Here is a 21612-nt window from a genome sequence, read left to right as displayed (position 1 = left end):
TTGGTCCACCGTGACCTGTTAGGCAATTTCATTGGACTGATGTGATTTATTGGCGACATGTAAAGCTTGTGAACACATCCATGAATTAGCCGCAGCATTATAGTCCGGAAAATACGCAAGCAATTGATTCAAAAGACAGAGTACATTTTTAATTCATGTTTGCTTTCATAGTTTCCTACGGGTGATGAGTCGATCGATGCCCTTGTTTATGACTTTGGCGTGGATGTACTCCGTGGCCATCATCATCAAGGGAGTGGTCTACGAGAAGGAAGCCCGGCTCAAGGAGACCATGAGGATCATGGGACTGAACAATGGCATTTTGTGGCTCAGCTGGTTCATCAGCAGTTTGATTCCATTGCTGATCAGCGCTGGCTTGTTGGTCATGTTGTTGAAGGTAGGTGTAATTATTTGTCTCTCTAGCTAAACACTATCCTATAAATTAATGTGGAAAGTAATAGATGTCATGTTAATCTCTATCCCTCCTCTCAGACTGGAAACTTGCTGCCTTACAGTGACTCAGGGGTCGTCTTTCTTTTCCTGAGCTCCTTCGGCGTAGTAACCATCATGCAGTGCTTCCTTATTAGCACATTGTTCTCTCGCGCTAACTTGGCAGCGGCCTGTGGTGGAATCATCTATTTCACCCTCTACCTGCCCTACGTGCTGTGCGTTGCTTGGCAAGACTACATCGGATATGGAGCAAAACTTGTTGTGGTGCGTTGATGGAACTTAATCATCAACAAATAACCAGTTTGTAAAATATTGTTTTGTCCGGATTAAAGTGTGTCTATTCACCGTCCTCTCCGCAGAGCCTGCTGTCTCCTGTAGCTTTTGGATTTGGCTGTGAGTACTTATCCCTGTTTGAGGAGCAAGGCGTGGGAATCCAGTGGTCCAACTTGCTGGCCAGCCCTCTGGAGGAGGATAGCTACAACCTGACCACCTCCATCTGCCTCATGCTCTTTGACGCTGTGCTCTATGGACTGATGACATGGTATATTGAGGCTGTGTTCCCTGGTGAGTCTGGACGAATTACTCTTCGAATACCTTTACAAAAAATTAGGGATGTACTAATAAATAAGACACAAACGTGAATGGCAATGTACTGAAAGACAATGTAATTCTTTCCATTGCAGGCCAGTATGGAATACCCAGACCTTGGTATTTCCCTTTCACAAAGACATACTGGTGTGGCGAAAAAGAGAACCAGAACCTCTCAACGCCTTTGTCCACGAAAGGCAACGCTGATGGTACAAATAATGCTTGTTTTGTGAAGTTAATAATGTTTTAAGTCGAGCTAGTTTCTGGTATAAACAGTTACGCGGTTGTTTAGGGTCATAACCGGTCACTTCAGTTGCTGATCATCACCGCAGTCGTTGTTCTCTGCAGCTGTTTGCTTGTCCTACTTTGATGGACTGAATTACCTCATGGATACAATTATCCTTTTTTTCTGCTGAACTTGTATATAGCCTTGAGTCAACATGTTCTTTGTAATAGTTTTGGTTCAGTTGAGCAGCATTCCAGCCACATCCATTCAGTTGCTGATTTAGCATCGCTTTGAAGGCTGTCGTCGTGACATATTTACAGCCGTATTTCGAAAACGGCCGTACTATATATTTTTACATTGTAGACAAACCTTTTTACCAAAGATATGTCTAAATAACATGTGTTTCTTCATAGTTTTTGCCCATTTATTGTGTTGTGTTTACATTTTCAATTAATGTTGACGGGGCATAGCAGCTTTGAATTGGCTTCACTGCGGTAGGAGATATCAACCTATTTTTTTTCAATATTTTTACTTTTTCATATAACTTTGGACATTATCTGAAATATAAACACATGACATTGAATATATTGGATTGAACTGAATTGTAGTTGTCAGTGTAATCTTTTTGTTTATTGTTCATATGTGATTGTCTACAGTAAATACAAATCTATTTAAATGATAATACATTATATTTTAATATGTCATTATAAACCTACTTGAAATATGTTTTCATTGTATGTTTCTGTTATGCACACACTCCGGCTTCCGTAACCCGCCTGGTTTAGTCCCTGCTTTTTTCCTGTTCCGTTCGGGACTCGAACCTGGGTCGTCAAGCATGAGAGACGAGCATGCTAGCTACCGAGCTAAAATCCCGGGCTATCAACCCGAGAGCCAGCACCTCTTATGAGGTGGTCAGGGAGTGAGGTTTACTTATGTACACATGGCCAAGCCTCTCTGGCTGGCCTCCGTTACACATAACCAAATATCCTTCTGGTCGCCAAAGTAATACAATAAACCCTCGTTTATCGTTGATAATTGTTTCCAGTCACGGCAGTTGTAAAGGAATTTCCTCAAAATAAGAATTATTAATTATAAATGGAATATTTTTTTATAGCTAGAGCATAAAAAACCTGTTTAAGAGTTTCCAAATACGGTTTTTAACGTGAAGAAAGCCCTGTAGCCATGAAATAACACCCACATAGTCACCTGTACAAGCCGCAAACCTTTAAATGCGATTTGGAGAGAGACAAATGTATTACAGTACTCACTAGGCTTCAGTCACCCTAAGTGTATTACACAAGTAATATTAAAGAAGGGTCGAAATGGGACAGCTAACAAAGTCTTGTTTAGTGCCACAATGATGAAAACTACAATTGAAGCTAAGATGCTGATATTGGTTTTAAATTGTATCTCCAGCTGTGTGCATAGAGGAGGAGCCAAGCCACATTGAGCCAGGTGTTTACATTGAGAACCTGGTGAAGGTCTATAGCCATGGAAACAAACTCGCAGTAGATGGACTATCCCTGAGATTCTACGAAGGACAGATCACCTCCTTCCTCGGCCACAATGGAGCTGGAAAGACCACAACAATGTACGACAGCAGGTGTTTTCATTGTGTTGACGAGTTACTGACTTGTCCCTGCTTCTTTTTACGACAGGTCGATCCTTACAGGGTTGTTTCCGCCCACCTCAGGAACGGCCTACATCCTGGGCAAAGACATTCGATCAGAACTTAGCACCATCAGGCAAAATCTGGGTGTTTGTCCCCAGCACAATGTTCTTTTCAGCATGTATGTGGAAAGTTTTGGTCACATTTGCATTTAAGCATTTTGATATTATTAGAAATTCCCTTAACATTTATTTGTGGTCTGACCGGAAATAAATCCAGGCTGACAGTGGAGGAGCACATCTGGTTCTACGGCCGCCTGAAAGGACTGCCTGTGGAGATGGTGAAGGCCGAGATGGAACAAATTGTTAACGATGTTGGATTGCCTCACAAACGACAGTCACGCACCAGCACACTTTCCGGTCGGCTCTATTATTTCCCATTTCGTACCCATTCGCGCATTAATATTTGTGTTTCATGCAAGAACTTGTTTTTCTTGATGTACTAAAAATTGTTTTCTTCCTTTTGTCAATTCAGGAGGGATGCAGAGGAAGTTGTCCGTGGCCTTGGCTTTTGTTGGAGGCTCCAAGGTTGTGATCTTGGACGAACCCACTGCTGGCGTTGATCCTTATGCACGTAGGGGAATCTGGGACCTGCTTCTTAAATACAGACAAGGTACAGGAAACAAGAACAATCTGGGTGCAGACCAACGCCAGATTGTGAACAGTTAAAATAAAGACATTAATCTTGAACTACTGTAATTTCCGGGCTATAGAGCGCACTTAAATATAGGCCGCACCCACCTCATTTTTGGCAGAATTTTATTTTGTACATATACCGGCCGACCAAGCCTAAAATCCGCAAGTGTAAACATTGAAAATAGGAACTTACAGGAAAAGTAATTGAGTGCAGTCTTCGTCCTTTTCCTCCGCCTACGTACAGAAACTATTGAAGTCGTCTTCTTCGGGGCGCGGCGGTCTGGCCATTTGGACCCATAAGTGTTGGTTAATTTATGTTCCGTGCGGTGGCTATTTCCTTTTTTGATCGTCTTTGGCTTTGGGGCTGTGATGTGTACATTTTGTAGTTTTTTCTCCATGATTAGGGTGAGTCCATAACTCGCTGAATGGCTGACTGAATCATTGCGTGAGTGCATTTGATTTAATGTTAACAATTTAATTGGTCAACTGCGACCAGTTTGAAAGTTTCATTAGTCTGATGTGACAAAGCTAAATTTATTGGCGGCATGTGAAGCTCGTGAACGTGGAAAAATCCATAAATTAGTCACAAAATTGTATAAAGTGTATAGTGCAAAGGGTGGGGAAAAAATTAATATTAGTAGTAACTTGTAGTCCGGAAACCATGGTAATGTAAAGAAAAATAGAATCTAAACTCTACAAATTTAACAATCACTTTTGAAATGTTGAGTGTTTCCAAAATGTAATTGGGTGGTCCTTAAAATAATACCTATTATACCATTGTAAAAACCCAGGTTGACTTACTGTACCTAAAAACATGCAGATCAAAACATGATCTCCTGATGTAAGAACTAGAGACGCACATCAGTAGTTAGTAATGTTTAAAATGATCAGTTTTACATATGACAAAGTAGAAGAACATCAATGTAGACTATAGATAACACTGATCGTCCATTTGGCAGGCCGCACCATTATCCTGTCTACCCATCACATGGACGAAGCAGACATCCTGGGTGACCGCATTGCCATTATCTCCCACGGCAAGCTGTGCTGTGTCGGCTCTTCGCTCTTCCTAAAGACCCAGCTGGGCACGGGCTACTACTTGACCCTGGTTAAGAGAGACTACGATTTGGCACTTCAGTCTTGCAGGAATTCTGCCAGCACCGTTTCCTATATCAAGAAAACCGAAAAGGTAAGCAAAAGCGAGTGTTACTTATCTTCACTTGCATGGTTGTGATGATGCTATCTTGTTCTTGCTTAACTTTAATTTGTGCTTCCACACAGGAGGATAGCGTGTCTGAGAGCAGTTCAGATGCAGGCCTTGGCAGTGAACCAGAGAGTGAGACCACCACAATTGGTAAAAAAGTTTCAATGAATGTTGACTTAATACATTGGTAACGCCTGTTTATATTCACCACTCAGACGTTTCCCTCATCTCCAACGTGATATTTAAGCATGTCTCAGAAGCTCGCCTGGTGGAAGACGTTGGACATGAGCTCACTTACATCTTGCCCTACCAGTCAGCCAAAGATGGAGCCTTTGTGGAGCTCTTCCATGAGCTTGATGACCGTCTCACTGACCTAGGAATATCAAGCTATGGCATATCTGACACCACCCTAGAGGAGGTAATGAACTGGAAAGGCTTCAGTACTGCAGAATGATTTACAGTATCTTTCATGGGAATATACAAGATTGCTAACAGCTTTTGTTGATTAATTTACTGTGTGTCTTCTCATTCAGATTTTCTTAAAAGTTGCTGAAGACAGTGGAGTCGATGCTGTGGAACTTTCAGGTGAGATTTGATGCAATTAGCATTTTATATCATAAAACTTTGTTCAACCCATTTTGTACGCATATGAGAAGACACAAATAAAACGGATACATAAAATAATCAGTCTATTGGTGGCGTTTATTTGCAGACGGAGTAGTGCCAACGCGGACTCGTCGCCGTCATGCATTTGGAGACCATCAAAGCTGCCTGAAGCCCTTCACTGAGGATGACTTTGACTTCAACGATTCTGAAGGTAACTGTCAGGGTGTGTTGTTGACAAACCCCAAGATGCAGAGAAGGCGGCAGGCATTGTGCGAGAAAACATGATTAAATTTAACACTATAGCAAAAAAAAAAAAAAAAGGGTACAAACTAAAGGCGCGCACAAGGCGGAGAACAAACTTGGTTGTGAACTAAAATAGCACAAAGGCTAACTGTCGACAAGAAACAAAAACACTTACTGTGACACGAAGGAACCATGACATGAGCAGAGTGAACAAAAGTAGACAGAGCTACAACGAGCAGTATTATGACAGGTAGTAGTGACAATAATCCAGCACTGACTGGAGAGGAAGGCAGGTTCAAATAGCAGCTGGCTGATTGACACCAGGTGTGGCCAGGTGCCAATCAGCCACAGCTGAGGGGACAAAGCACTCAGGGAGATAATCAGGAAATAACCAAAATAAGAGCGCTGACAGGAAACAAAGACAGGAAAAACCAAAACATAACTGAACTGTCAGTGACAAACCTGACAGTAACACAGCAGGAACTCCTTTACACAGCATTGCAGTGACTTATTATTTACATGTATAAAATGTACGGCTGTCGAATTTAACATGTTGATGTCAATTAATATATTATCATTATTAACTTGGTTTAAAAATATATGCAATTTAGCAGTGCAGAATGACTCAAAATCCCTTAAATGTCTTTGGCAACGCAATTCGGGCAGTTTGTCCAGGTAGTGTCCAAGTCAATATCGAAGACGATAAACAAAGCATTGGTCCTCTTAATGGGAAATGTGAGCAAAAACAAAACATGAGGAAACAGTCGGCTGACAGAGTATTATTCACACTCTGCAGGAATGAGTTTTCTCTTCACAGAAGCACTTCCCGCTTAAAATAGCCCATTAATAACACAAAAGTAATACCAGGTGTAGATAAATGTTTGTTTACAAAAACAGACGATGAAAATGATATCGAATAAAAATTAACGGTTAGTCAACATTAATCCACTGCAATCCGGTGAATAATCTGATTAAACAAATGATTGTTTGACAGCCCTAGTAAATATATCAAATGGAAAATGGTTACTCAGTTTTCCTTATTGCTCATTTGTGCTCTGCTGTGTCTTTCCAGAATCTCGTGAGACCGACTGGCTTAGTGGAATAGATGGTAAAGGCTCATACCAGGTCAAAGGATGGAGTCTAAAGCGACAGCAGTTTGTAGCGCTACTCTGGAAAAGATTCCTGTATGCTCGGCGTTCCAGGAAAGGCTTTTTCGCCCAGGTATGCCGATGCTTTTTTTTTGTTAACGTATTCCTCATCTGGACAAAATCGTCAAATCTTGAGAAATTGAAAATGGAAGTAAATGTGGGCTTAGTCTTCTCACAGTTATTTCACACCAAACAATGTTGTATGGCCTTGCATCTCAATTATATTCTGACATTAAACATAAATTAATGTGACCCCCCCCTGAATTAAATTACTGTTAAGAACTTGATAGTATTTATCTGTACAACGTACTGTGTGAGTAACGTACCTTGTACATGCTGCTGACGACAACTGTTTTTCAAAATTCTCCATCTCTCTGCCTCTGTTAACTCTGTACACATGTGTTCCTGTGTACTTACTACTTCTACTGGGTAGAACAGAGAGCCTGTTGGTCAAATTTGGCGCTGCTGCCACCTAGCTGCAGGCTTTTATATTGTCCTAACGTGAATACTAGAGTGTACACTAATAATGAAAATCTTCCCTGCTGCTCGAGGCACCCGCTGGGGGTCCGAACCACTGCTTTATGGAAATAATTTTTTGTGCACTAGGGAAAAGTTACTCTGTAACAGAAAAAAGGCGTCCTTAAACTTTTTTCACAAAATTGGATACATAGAATTGTCCAAAATATCTTGATAAAATGAAGAATTAGGGTTAAAGGACAGTGGTTTAGCCAGATCAGTAACTAATGAATTGATAAGTATGTTTTATTGTATTTTGTTCATGTACTAGTTAGACAATGTAATGTAATGTCATGTAAATATTTTGTTGCCAGTGTTTTTAACAAACATTCCGTATGTTTTGTTTTCCTCCAGATTGTCCTCCCAGCTGTATTTGTGTGTATTGCGCTGGTGTTCAGCCTAATTGTGCCTCCATTTGGAAAGTACCCAAGTCTGGCTCTGGATCCTGGAATGTATGGGGAGCAGTTTACTTTCATCAGGTTTGTTTGGAATCTTAAATCCTAGTTGAGATTAAAAAAAAACAGCTGAGAAACACTTTTTGACTGTCTTTAGCTACACTGAACTGAGATGTGTGATAAGACACAACACACTAAATACAACTAATTTGTCTTTACAGTAATGACTTACCTGAGGACCCTCACACCAACAAACTTATTGGAGCTCTGACAGACAAACCAGGATATGGAACACGTTGCATGGAAGGACAACCCATTGCGTGAGTACTTCATATTTCATAACTTAATTTTCGGTGAGATCAATATAGCAGCTCTACAGTAGGAAGGTGATTCGTATGGCCCCATTTGTAGCGGTTCACCTGATACATCAAATGTGACGAATTGCGGGGGTGCACTATCCACTTTGGCCGCCAGACTGCAGTGTTGAATATCTTCTTCTTTTTTTTTTTGCCAATTCCAACTTTGACCACAGCATCAGTTTTGCTCTGTAGAGTGGCGCTTTCCATCATTTTCAGCAGACCGCATTGCAAAATGATAAACCCCTCACGCGAGATCCACCCAGGAATGGGGCCATATAAACCCCTTCCCTACTATAGATATCGAACCATACAATCATATTCTCCATATGCTACAGGGATACTCCGTGTGCAGCAATGGAGGATGAGTGGTCAGTTCCACAAGTACCTCAAAGTCTAAGGGACATTTTTGACAAAGGCAACTGGTCCATGGAGAATCCGTCTCCTCTGTGCGAGTGCAGCTGTGAGGGACGCAAAAGGATGCTGCCCGAATGTCCAAGCGGTGCAGGGGGTCTTCCACCGCCACAGGTTAGCAACACCCTATCATTTAACCCAATTGTACAGTATAACTGTTTGAATTACATGTGAATTAACTGTTTTGTCTGCTTTTTGTATCCAGATTAGGTTAAGCGATAAAGACACTCTTCAAAATGTGACTGGTAGAAACGTGTCAGATTATCTGGTGAAGACTTACGCTCAGATCATTGGCAAAAGGTAGCGCTGATTACCCATTTTATCGTCATCATTAGCATTCCTATGTATTTTTGAGAAAATGTTTATAATTAAACCTCTTTCTTGTCTAACTCCTCACAGCCTGAAGAACAAGATTTGGGTCAATGAGTTCAGGTACCTTATCTGACATTTAATCTGTCATTGATTTCATGAGTGTATGTGGGTTTTGAATAGTTTACAATATCTCTGTATAGATACGGTGGCTTTTCACTCGGCGCCAGAGGCTCCCAGCTTCAAGCCCACAGCGACCAGATCGATGATGCCATTGCTCTACTCCGCAGACGCTTCCATCTAGAAAGGGTGAGAGATTTTATTGCTAATATTTTGTAGTGTTTTCCGTGCATTCTTTTTTGTTGCATGTTTTATTAGAAATGCTATTATGTCTTCTGCAACAACAAAAAACAAACATGACTGACCGGTCTTTGTCACCTCCAGGGGACAGCAGCAGATCGTTTCTTCCGTAGTCTCTCCAACTTTATTCAAGGATTGAACACCAACAATAATGTCAAGGTTTGAGCTTTCTCACATGCATATGAGGCAGTCATGTAATAATACTACATCAGCAACAAACTAAGATATCACATCTGTCCACAGATCTGGTTCAACAACAAGGGCTGGCACAGTATCGGCTCTTTCCTCAATGTGATGAACAATGGAATCCTTCGAGCAAGCCTGCCACCCGGCAAAGACCCTGCCAGGTTTGGCATCACTGCCTTTAATCATCCTCTCAACCTCACCAAGGAACAGCTGTCACAAGTGGCACTGTAAGTGTTCATTTTGTTGCTAAACCAAAAGTAACACTGACAAGGAAACTAATCAGTGACTTACCTTTAAACCCTTCAAATGTTTCCTCAGAATGACAACATCAGTGGATGTGCTGGTGTCCATCTGCGTGATCTTCGCCATGTCTTTTGTGCCGGCCAGCTTTGTTGTTTTCCTCATTCAGGAGAGGGTGAACAAGGCCAAACACATGCAGTTCATCAGCGGAGTGCAACCATTCCTCTACTGGCTGGCCAACTTTGTCTGGGACATGGTAAGAAACGTTAGCAGTGGTGCAACATAGGTTTACAGAATACATGCACTTTTCGTTACGGCTGGGATATTTAAATCAATTGTTTTGGTGGCCACTTTATCAGAAAGCCAAGGACCCGAGGGTCGGACTCATCCCTTCACTTATTCTTATTTTGTACATTCCCGAGAGCTAGCGTCCTCTACAGTATACACTGCAAAAACTGAAATCTAAGTAAGATTAAATATCTCAAATAAGGGTGATATTTGCTTATTTTCTGTCTGATAAAATAATTCTTCTCACTAAGCAGATTTTATGTTAGTGTTTTACTTGTTTTAAGTATTTTGCTCCTAAATGATCTCAGTAAGATATTACAGCTTGTTGCTTAGATTGTATGACCTATATTGAGTAAAACATGCTTGAAACTAGAATATCAACTGTTGCAAAGCTGTGTCATCAACACTCACAAGTATAAAACTACTTTTTTAAAGTAAGAATTTCTTATTTAAAGCATGAAAAAAAAATCATGACTTTGACACAAATGTGTCTCATATTAAAACAGATGACAGCCAAATGGACTTTGCTGTTTTATTTTCAATGAAACAATAGAAAATATGCACTCATATAATAGTACAGTTGTTATTAGTGAGAATATACTTATTTTAAGGTATTTTTGGGTTCATTGAGGTTAGCTAATTTTACTTGATTTGGAAAGTCTTGACAAGCCAAATGTTCTTGTTCTATTGGCAGATAATTTTGCTTAGTTCAAATAAAATACCTCTAATTTTTGTATTTTTTATTCTTGTTTTCGAACACTGACTTTTTGCAGTGTAGACATTTGATTTTGGTGTTTGTTGTGCGCGACCAGTCTTCCTCTCAGGGAATAAAACACACTGGTCAATCCCAAATTATTTTGGATGACATACAGTATATGTTGAGTAGGAAGGACCACAGAGACAGAATAATACTTGGCCAAGTTTTACTAAAGCCCTTACAATGCGATAATAGCAGCATCAAGAAGCGGTCTAAAATCAAACAAAATAAGTTATCTTATTTAGTGCGAAAACAGCCCCTCCCGCCCAGAAAGAAATATGTTATTTCAAAACAGATAAGGCTTTCTCCACAGGAAGGGAGTATGTTATACTCCTACGCGCACAGCACAGCACCTTCAAGGTGAAACAGAGTTTACTAGCGGACATAATATAAAAAACACGGAGATCACGAGAAGACACACTACATAGGAAAATACTAGCTGCTTTAAACATGACTATGGATTAAAAAGGAACAGTTAAAAATATCTCATTCTCACATGTGTTTATTTTATCAGTTACAGGAGCGCTCTGCTGTTTTTAAGAATCTACTGCAAAAATGTGAGACTATCACTATTTTTTTAAACTAAACTCGTGGGCCACCAGTTGAATAGCACAAATGATGAAAAAAGAGACCTAAAATGAAACCTTGTAAAACACTACTAGTATTATTAAAATTTTTTTACAAACGACTACCGACTGCGTCGGAAGTGATCAAGCTACAGCAACACTGTAGTTACATAAATCACATTATGAAAGAAAATGATGCCTGCCCAAAAGGAGAGGACTTAAAGGGGGTGCCTTTAGGAATGCCTCAATTATGTAAATCACAAGTTTTGACCCTGGTCCTTTTTTGCTAGCAAAGTTAAAATGTCAATGCAAGGATCTGCCAATGTGTTAAGTGGTCCAAGTTCCTCTATACAACCCGAGCCATTGTAGGGTTTTTAGGAATTTGCTGCAAAAATGTTTATCTCCCAAGTTTTGAATTAAACTTGGGGGCCAGATTGATGTTGTTTGAATAGATCTGGGTTAGTGGCTGCCATCGCTCTAACATTCAGAATAGTTTTAGTTACATGTTTTTGTTCTTCTTTTTTTCCAGTGTAACTACATTGTCCCTGCCACACTGGTTATCATTATCTTCGTCTGCTTCCAACAAGATGCTTATGTCTCCTCCACCAACCTGCCTGTGCTGGCCTTGCTGCTGCTGCTCTATGGGTAATTTCCTTTATGGAATCAAACAATCTTCTACCTTTTTAAACATTTTGGACTCAGACCTTGCTGATTGTTAAATGTTCTTCCAGTTGGTCCATCACCCCTTTGATGTACCCAGCGTCCTTCTTCTTTAAGATCCCCAGCACAGCCTACGTGGTTCTGACCAGCGTCAACATACTGATCGGAATCAACGGCAGCGTGTCCACATTTGTACTGGAGCTGTTTGGAGGCAATGTAAATAACAACTTCCCTGTCAATTTGTTTTTCCAACACGCATCACATCTATTACAGGACTGAGACTGAATAATTGATACTTTTAGGAGATCGGTGGTATCAATGACATCCTGAAGAACGTCTTCCTCATCTTCCCTCACTTCTGTCTGGGGAGAGGCCTAATCGACATGGTAAAGAACCAAGCAATGGCTGATGCTTTGGAAAGATTTGGTAAGCACAGTAAAGTGGCCTAGCAGGAAGAGGAAACTGATCCCTACTGTTTTTAATAGCAACTGTGAATACGTTCCTGTGGGTTTTTAACAAGATGGATTTGTGTGTCTTAAGGTGAAAACCGTTTCCGTTCTCCCTTGGCTTGGGACATGGTGGGAAAGAACCTGTTCGCAATGGCCATTGAAGGAGTGATCTTCTTTTGCATCACTGTCCTCATTCAGTATCACTTCTGCTTCAAGGCCAGGTAACTGCGTTACAATTTTTATTCTAATGCCTCTGTTCTAACACCTTCACAGTATGTATGGTTTTATTTTCCATGATGATCTCACCTCCATGTTTTGCCTTTGCACCGTTTCAGATCATCCTCCAGTCACCTGAAGCCTATTGGAGAAGAGGATGAAGATGTGGCCAGAGAACGACAGAGAATCCTCAGTGGAGGAGGACAGTCCGACATCTTGGAGCTTCGGCAGCTCACTAAGATTTACAAGCGGAAACAGAAGCCAGCTGTGGACCGACTCTGTGTTGGCATCCCCCCAGGCGAGGTAGGAAATATACATTTTACCCTACTAGGTATGGGCGCTATGGCCTGAAATGTATATTGCGATAATGATATACTCACGTATGCAGTAACATAATGCATTATATACAGTTGCATTATTTTGTCAAAACTATTATTAATCTTCTTGCCAATTTACAGTTAATAGCTGGTTATTTTCTGTTGTAACATAGTTCTGTCTACACTTCTGTTAAGACTGCCTAGGCATTTATTTTTCCGTTGTTTAGATATTTTACATTAATTTTGGGTGATACTACATATCTGGGTATTGATCCAATACCAAGTAATTACAGAGGCAGTATTGGTCATACCAACCTAAAATCTTCAAATCATTGAATGATTACATATTTTACCCTTACTGTCGATATTTGTATCGATCCATCCTCCCACCCTTCTTTACATTCAAGAGTCCCAGCTTATCAAACAAACTTGATTGATAATAGAGTTTAAAAATACTGGCAAACACTTTCGAAGGCTCAACAGTAGACAGGGCTGACGCCTTCACTTCCCAGAAATAAATTAAATGTGGGTTAAGGCTATATGGTGGCTTTCTTTATCTTGCAGTGCTTTGGTTTGCTGGGAGTCAATGGAGCTGGCAAAACCAGCACGTTTAAAATGCTGACAGGAGACTCGGTGGTCACAAGTGGAGAGGCCTATCTGGCAGGAAAGAGGTAGGACACTAAATGATATTTATTGATGATTTGTGTTGTCTCATCAGAAGTAGGACATTAAAACTGTTTGTCTGACTCCAGTGTAACAACAGAAATAGATGAGGTGCATCAGAACATGGGCTACTGTCCTCAGTTTGATGCCATCAATGACCTGCTGACGGGACGGGAGCACCTTGAGTTCTACGCCATTCTAAGAGGCGTGCCGGAGAAGGAAGTGTGTGAGGTCAGTAGAGCACACACACAAACCAGAGAGACACTTGCACAGTAGAGATAATTGATGACACAGATAATTTATCAAATAATGGTTACGTATAAATAATCTGTGCCTACATGTAATCATGTGCCCATACTAAATATTTAGGGCCTGATCTACTAAGATCCAAATAAAAAAAAGTACTAAATGACATTCGCAAACTTGCGTGTTCTATCCGTGGATGTGTTGGGGGTACAATTGATAAGTGCGAAAGTGGTGCAGCTCGCTCTATTTAAAATGAGGATTTTGCGTGTGTACAGGCTGTCACCATGGAGACACTCCTTTCCCTCCAAATGTATGGCATCATGTGGTCCAACCTGTGGCGTTTTGTCATTTTGTTATCGTGTTGCACATAAATATAATACGAGCAACGTTTTCCAGCCTATATTAAAGTGCGATCTAGAAAACAAAACCTATTTTTAGTATGCTGACGGTGAGCTCTTGGGTGCTCTCCGGTGTTGTGATTTTGCATAAAAAATACATACTTCAAGGTTTTTTTCCATATAGGAGATGTCTTATAATAATATATTTCCCATGTGAAAAAACTAACAACATAAAAAGAATGCCAGCAGACACCAAAACGTTTGGGGGCGGGGGGTGGGGGGGTTGAGGGCGTGGTTATTTACAGCTAGAATTCACCAACTCGAGTATTTCATATATATTTCATATATATATATATATATATATATATATATATATATATATATATATATATATATATATATATATATGAAATACTTGACTTTCAGTGAATTATAGCTATATATATATATATATATATATATATATATATTTATTTATTTATTTATTTTATTTACATAGGAAAAAAAAATACTTGAATTTCAGTGTTCCGGTGGCTAGCCATTAGATGGCAGTATTGTCCTGTTTAACTTCTCCGTTCATGATGAGTATATCATTTCGGCCGCCATGTCTGTAATTTCCTCGTTCTTCTGCTTCGTCTCCTTGTTGTGTGCGCAGTTGTGCACTCTATAAAAGCCCTAGATGTTATGACGTCTTTGGGCAGGTAAGCTGTATATATTGTGGGAAAGCGGACGTGAGAACAGGCTGTCCCCACTCAGTCTCAGGTCCGCATTGAGCTGGAGGGGGCGTGGCCTCCAGCTCAGGCTGAATACCGGGAGTTTGTCGGGAGAAAATCTCTGCCGGGAGGTTGTCGGGAGAGGCGCTGAATACCGGGATTCTCCCGCTAAAAACGGGAGGGTTGGCAAGTATGCGGTGTAGTAAGTTTGAATTGTTTTAGTTATACTGTAAAACTTACAAACATTGCTTGGAGTGATGAATAAAGAATCCTTTCGAGTAGAAATGCTGTATAGACGAAACGGGACTTTTACTTCCATTTCAAGGCACAAAACAGGAAGTACACTTTCAACCTGCTGTGAGTGAACTCGTCCAAAAGATGGTGCCATAGCACAAACAATATCTCACCTTTTCAGGCGCTCTGTCGGAGTTATATGAAAACTGTGTTGGCTACAACACATTATGGCTGTTAGCAAAGAAAAATCCATAAATTAGCAGCAAGCTTCAAAGCAATGGAAAAAAGTAGCGGCTGTATAAGGTATATGTGGAGGTTGCCCTCTTGTGGGTTCTCCTGACCCCAAAGATCTTCTCGTGAGCCCGGTAGTCTGGTGTAACAATGTTTTTATTGGGCGCACACACGCCAGGTCAGCACTCTTTTCAGCAACTTTTCAGTCTTTCGGCTGCTCTTCCTCTTGCGGCGTGGTCTCGGGCACTTGTGAGGCTCGTCTGGCTCAAACTCCAACTCCAACTACTGTGTCTCGTCCCAACTGCTGCTAATAAGCATGGCAGGTGATTGGATGATCAACCCCAGCTGGGTAATCCAATCACCTGCCAGCTGTGCTTCGAGGCCGTTCCTTACACACCCCGCTCTGCGGCAGGCCCGCAGACCACGCCCCCCCTCCACAGTATATAATCCTAACAATTGTGACCACTGCAGCTCGCTGCACTTGCTTATGACATTCCCCCTCCCAGCATTTTGAGGTATCGTTGCTTTTTCTCCACAAGGTGGCAGAGTGGGGCATCCGCAAGTTGGGGTTAATCAAGTATGTGGACAAGAAAGCAGGCAGCTACAGTGGAGGCAACATGAGGAAACTGTCTACCGCCATCGCTCTCATAGGAGGACCACCTGTTGTGTTCCTGGTCAGTAGGAATTAAACACACAATCACACAGATGCTCCGAAATGAAATGAATTCACATCACCTTGTGTTTCAACAGGATGAACCGACAACAGGCATGGACCCTAAGGCACGGCGCGCCCTGTGGAACGCCATACTGAGCATCATCAAAGAGGGACGATCGGTCGTCCTGACCTCCCACAGGTTAGATGCTCACACCTGCAGAGTAATTTTTCCATGATTTTTGCCCAAACATGCATAATCTGAAATTTGTGGATTTGTTTTCACAGCATGGAGGAGTGTGAAGCACTTTGCACCAGGATGGCCATCATGGTCAACGGCAGGTTCCGCTGCCTGGGGAGTGTGCAGCACCTTAAGAACAGGCAGGAACCGCAGCAGAAAATAAAGTTGTGACGTCATAAATGCACGGACTATAATCGTCATCTTCGACTCTTCAGGTTTGGGGATGGCTACACCATCATCCTCAGGGTGGCCGGACCGGATCCAGACCTCCGGCCGGTGAGAGAGTTTATCGAGCAAGAACTTCCAGGCAGTAACCTGAAGGAGAAACATCGCAACATGCTGCAGTACCAGCTTCCCTCATCCCTCACCTCCCTTGCACGAATCTTCTCCCTGCTGGCCACCAACAAGGAGGCACTTAGGATAGAGGACTACTCTGTCTCTCAGACCACTTTAGACCAAGTAGGCTGCCTTCCTTTTTCTATATGCTCCTATTATGTATATATATGTATATTAGGGGTGTAACGGTACGTGTATTTGTATTGAACCATTTCGGTACGGGGGTTCGGTTCGGAGGTGTACCGAACGAGTTTCCACACGGACATATTAAGTAGCGTAACGCACGTTGTGTAAACAATGCACACCGAGGCACAACATGCGGCATGCTAGCAGCTAACGGGCTACGATAGACTGACCATATGTCCTCTTTTCACCGGACATGTCCTCTTTTGCGGAGCTGTCAGGGCGGAGTTTCTTAAATGCCTCAAATGTCCGGCATTTTGAGTTAAGGCTGCGTGTATTTTCAATGTACGTTCAGGGTTAAGAAGGGGTTAAAAACAAAACAAATTGTGCGCGCAGCAGCATTGGTGAGGGAGCGGCAGAGACAGAGAGAGCGAGAGAGTTATGATAAACGCGCATGCGTCACCAGGCTCTGCTTTTTATCCATACATTTATCACATTAAATGTTTTATTATCTATAGCAGGGGTGTCAAAAGTGTGCCCCGGAGGCCATTTGAGGCCCACAGCTAATGTTTTAAAGGCCCACGGCACATTCTAAAAATACTATTAAAATAAACAAAAACATAACAAAAGTGAAATAAAAAAGCTTAAAGGTGAAATGTAATTTAGAAAAAGTTGCAATGTTGACTAATAAAACAAAGCTGTTTATTTTCCTTTCAAACTGTCATTGCTCAAAACATAATATTGAATCAAAATCAATGTCATTATGAATTATTGACCTATCCAAGGTTCCGATTACTTCACATCAAATATTCCACTAAGAAAAATATTTTTGGTGGAAGATTTTGCAAATTTGGTAAATAAATAACCCAAAAATTTATATTTTGTTGTTTTCTTACTGTACCGAAAGTGAACCGAACCGTGACCTCTAAACCGAGGTACGTACCGAACCGAAATTTTTGTGTACCGTTACACCCATAATATATATATATTTTCATAATAATATATATATTCTTCATTTAAAATGACGGTTATCCCTTGTTTATTGCTTTTAATTGGTTCCAGGCCTGACCCTAGTAAATGAACATCCTCTCAGACTAAATTATTATTAATAAATTCAAATATTTGTATTGCTCGTGTAAAAAACAACAACATTTAACTGCGGTTTTAGACATTATGAGAGCCCTGCATGAATTCCGGGAGGGTGCGTGTCTTGCCAGAACACCGGCTCAAATTTGAGCGCATGCTGCAACGAAGGCGTCATTATCCACTGTGCGAAGCCGCTTCTAAGATACTAATCCTCACCACCTTGGCTGAAAATAAACACATTTTCTTTTATGTAGCATTATCACTGGAGGACTCGAGCAGTGTTTCTTAACCTGAGGGCCGTGGCCCATTCTTGAGCCCCCGAGACAAGGTTTACCCTGTTAAACTGTAAATAGTAGATATATAAATATTGAAAAAGATTAAAATCACGAGTAAGATGACTAATTCAGTGGTAATATTTGTATTGCACGTGTTTTAGCACACCAAAACCTTTAGTAAATTAGGCTCTATGTATAAAGTGGATACAAGATGAATACTATTTCTAATTAAAATATTTTTTATTGATTAAAAAATGTTAAAGTACCAATGATTGTCACACACACACTAGGTGTGGCGAAATTATTCTCTGCATTTGACCCATCACCCTTGATCACCCCCTGGGAGGTTGAGGGGAGCAGTGAGCAGCAGCTTTGGCCGCGCCCGGGAATCATTTTTGGTGATTTAACCCCCAATTCCATCCCTTGATGCTGAGTGTCAAGCAGGGAGGTAATGGGTCCCATTTTTATAGTACATGCTTTTTATATTAATGTAAAATTACAAAACCCAAAACCAGTGAAGTTGGCACGTTGTGTAAATGGTAAGTAAAAACAGAATACATTGAATTGCGAGTCCTTTTCAACCTATATTCAATTGAATAGACTGCAAAGACAAGATGCTGGAAAACTTTGTTATTTTTTGCAAATATTAGCTCATTTAGAATTTGATGCCTGCGACATGTTTCAAAAAAGCTGGCACAAGTGGCAAAAAAGACTGAGAAAGTTGAGGAATGCTCATCAACACTTATTTGGAACATCCCACAGGTGAACAGGCTAATTGGGAACAGGTGGGTGCCATGATTGGGTATAAAAGCAGCTTCCATGAAATGCTTAGTCATTCACAAAGAAGGATGGGGCGAGGGTCACCACTTTGTGAACAAATGCGTGAGCAAATTGTCCCAACAGTTTAAGAACAACATTTCTCAACGTGCTATTGCAAGCAATTTAGGGATTTCACCATCTACGGTCCGTAATATCATCAAAAGGTTCAGAGAATCTGGAGAAATCACTGCACGTAAGCGATGATATTACGGACCTTCGATCCCTCAGGCGGTACTGCATCAAAAAGCGACATCAGTGTGTAAAGGATATCACCACATGATCTCAGGAAAACCACTGTCAGTAACTACAGTCGGTCGCTACATCTGTAAGTGCAAGTTGAAACCCCACTATGCAAAACGAAAGCCATTTATCAACAACACCCGGAAACGCCGCCGGTTTCGCTGGGCCCGAGCTCATCTAAGATGGACTGATGCAAAGTGGAAAAGTGTTTTATAATGTTTTCATATGATTTGATATCCATTTTTTCAAAATAATGACATGATGATTGTCATTTTAATGTGGTCAAATATGAATGATCTTTCCTTTTCTTTACTCCGTCAAGGTGTTCGTAAATTTTGCCAAGGACCAAAGTGATGAGGACCACTTAAAAGACGTCCACCTAAGCAAACGGGACGCCGTAGTGGTGGACATTTCCCAGCTAAACTCTTTCCTCATGGACAACAAGACCAAGGAGAGCTGCGTCTGATTCCAGCCATGCATTATCCCCCCCTCGGGCGTCTTCCCGCCACAGATCATCTGAAGTGGACGACGGGCCTTTTCTTTTGTTTCTCAGTTGTAGTCTTCATTTTTTTTAATTGTAAATCCTCAGTGGACCTGCTGTTAAACGCACAGCCTCTGAAGACGTGACGAGGCAGACTGCAGGTTTTCGTGAAAGACACTGAACTTGATGCAAATCAATGCAAGAAATCTCGATATTAAAAGACGAGATGATACCGGTGTGAGGGTTTGGAGACCGGCGCTTCTTCCCTCCACCGTATCGGACACTTGAAGTGCGTTTGACTGGGAGAGCGGCCAGGCTACCCAGTTTTTTGAAAGCCTATTCCGAAAAGTTCCGATCATTCACTGCCAACTGCAAAAAACAAGGACTAACAAATCTTATTCAGGGTCTGATATCTTTGTTACCAATAGCAGTTTTATAACACAGTGACAGTCCGACTCATTTCAAAGGAGGAACACCAAACGTTTTTACAAATGACATATTTTTTTGGTTTTCAATATATACGATAAGTCGTAACTTTTATTTGATTGGTTTCTCCTTGACGTGGTTCATCACAGTGCCTATGTGAAGGGGAGTACATCTGAGCACTCCTTTATGAAGGACAACAACAAAATAGGCTGCCAGGGAATGTTCCAGACAAAGCACAGAAACTTGCTTTTTTTTTCAAAGGAAGCCCTCGCGTCTCGAAACGTGCAACTCCATGTCTGAACATGTTTTACTCGCCATCTTGAAATGGTTGTGACTTCCTACGAGTGGAAACGGACGAACAATGTAAGCTCTGTTACATTGTAGACGATTATTGCATGCTCTCCTCCGCCCGGACGCACACTCGGCACTATTCTGGGTGTGCTTAGGCATGGAAGGACTTGGATCATTTGAGCGTCACGTACTTGTGGGCTTTATATCCGATTGTTATTAGTGGGGATGGAAGTAGGAAGGCGGCACGCGCACATGCTAAACCAGGGGTCGGCAACCCAAAATGTTGAAAGAGCCATATTGGACCAAAAATACAAAAACAAATCTGTCTGGAGCCGCAACAAATTAAAAGCCATATTACATACAGATAGTGTGTCATGAGATATAAATTGAATTAAGAGGACTTAAAGTAAACTAAATGAGCTCAAATATACCTACAAATGAGGCATAATGCTGCAATATGTACATATAGCTAGCCTAAATAGCATGTTAGCATCGATTAGCTTGCAGTCATGCAGTGACCAAATATGTCTGACTAGCACTCCACACAAGTCAATAACATCAACAAAACTCACCTTTGTGCCTTCACGCACAACGTTAAAAGTGTGGTGGACAGAATGAGACAGAAAAAGAAGTGGCATAAAACACGTCCTAGAAAGTCGGACAAAGTTATACTTGTAAACAAACTACGGTGAGTTCAAGGACCGCCAAAATTAGTAGGACAAAACGGCGCTCGCCAAATACTCGAATCAGTGAAGCATGTTTAATATAAACAGTGTGATTTGTAACAATTAGGGAGGTTTGCGTCATGTTTGTCCTCCTACGGAAACCATATTAAAACAATTTTTTTTATTTTTCCTCATCTTTTTCCATTTTTCATACATTTTTAAAAAAGCTCCTGAGAGCCACTAGGGCGGCGCTAAAGAGCCGCATGCGGCTCTAGAGCCGCGGGTTGCCGACCCCTGTGCTAAACGATGAAAAAGTACCACTATTGGAACTGAAGATGGCGCTTGAGTTGGACGTAGATGTTTCTGTGCAGTAGCAGTCTTGTGACGTTAACAAAAATCGAGAAATTATCCGTGCCAAATTGAGCTACATACAGTAGGGAAGGGATTCATACAGCCACATTCCGGGAGAGGAAGAGGAGGGGGTTAATCATTTTGCAGTCCAGTCGGCTGAAAATGACGGAAAGCGCCACTCTACATATTAACTGACGCTGTGGTCAAAGTTGGAACTGCCACCAAAACACATTTCAAGATATCCAACCCTCTGGCGGCTAAAGTGGATAGTGCACCCTCTTTGTCACGTTTCATGTGTCAGGTAAATTGCGAAATCCCTTTTCTACTGCATTTATCAACCAGCAGAGACAACTGTTTTGTAAAATGTTGAAATGTGTAGTTTCATGTTTCCCCATTAGGTCAGTCA

General features: G+C 41.3%; 1 protein-coding gene across 1 annotated transcript in view; it reads left to right on the top strand.

Annotated features, from left to right (window-relative positions):
* LOC133639375 (phospholipid-transporting ATPase ABCA1-like) overlaps positions 1-21612 on the top strand; it is a 58451-nt gene that overhangs the window by 36283 nt on the left and 556 nt on the right. Inside the window, exons 15-49 of the mRNA XM_062032638.1 lie at positions 172-394; positions 490-711; positions 807-1011; positions 1131-1244; positions 2678-2852; positions 2920-3051; positions 3150-3289; positions 3405-3542; positions 4525-4754; positions 4847-4919; positions 4985-5187; positions 5303-5354; positions 5482-5586; positions 6691-6839; positions 7637-7761; positions 7899-7997; positions 8372-8561; positions 8653-8747; positions 8847-8879; positions 8960-9065; positions 9201-9275; positions 9360-9529; positions 9621-9798; positions 11683-11798; positions 11885-12029; positions 12116-12239; positions 12354-12483; positions 12598-12781; positions 13360-13466; positions 13548-13689; positions 15760-15894; positions 15971-16074; positions 16161-16253; positions 16329-16572; positions 19315-21612. The exon at positions 19315-21612 is cut by the window's right edge and continues 556 nt beyond it. Coding sequence (XP_061888622.1) covers positions 172-394; positions 490-711; positions 807-1011; positions 1131-1244; positions 2678-2852; positions 2920-3051; positions 3150-3289; positions 3405-3542; positions 4525-4754; positions 4847-4919; positions 4985-5187; positions 5303-5354; positions 5482-5586; positions 6691-6839; positions 7637-7761; positions 7899-7997; positions 8372-8561; positions 8653-8747; positions 8847-8879; positions 8960-9065; positions 9201-9275; positions 9360-9529; positions 9621-9798; positions 11683-11798; positions 11885-12029; positions 12116-12239; positions 12354-12483; positions 12598-12781; positions 13360-13466; positions 13548-13689; positions 15760-15894; positions 15971-16074; positions 16161-16253; positions 16329-16572; positions 19315-19458 — 4900 coding nt within the window. The 3' untranslated portion in view covers positions 19459-21612. The remainder of the gene's footprint in view (positions 1-171; positions 395-489; positions 712-806; positions 1012-1130; positions 1245-2677; positions 2853-2919; positions 3052-3149; positions 3290-3404; positions 3543-4524; positions 4755-4846; positions 4920-4984; positions 5188-5302; positions 5355-5481; positions 5587-6690; positions 6840-7636; positions 7762-7898; positions 7998-8371; positions 8562-8652; positions 8748-8846; positions 8880-8959; positions 9066-9200; positions 9276-9359; positions 9530-9620; positions 9799-11682; positions 11799-11884; positions 12030-12115; positions 12240-12353; positions 12484-12597; positions 12782-13359; positions 13467-13547; positions 13690-15759; positions 15895-15970; positions 16075-16160; positions 16254-16328; positions 16573-19314) is intronic.

This window comes from Entelurus aequoreus, linkage group LG22, assembly GCF_033978785.1.
Source record: "Entelurus aequoreus isolate RoL-2023_Sb linkage group LG22, RoL_Eaeq_v1.1, whole genome shotgun sequence".
Classification (NCBI taxonomy): domain Eukaryota; kingdom Metazoa; phylum Chordata; class Actinopteri; order Syngnathiformes; family Syngnathidae; genus Entelurus; species Entelurus aequoreus.
This window is presented reverse-complemented; position numbering and strand designations above follow the sequence as displayed.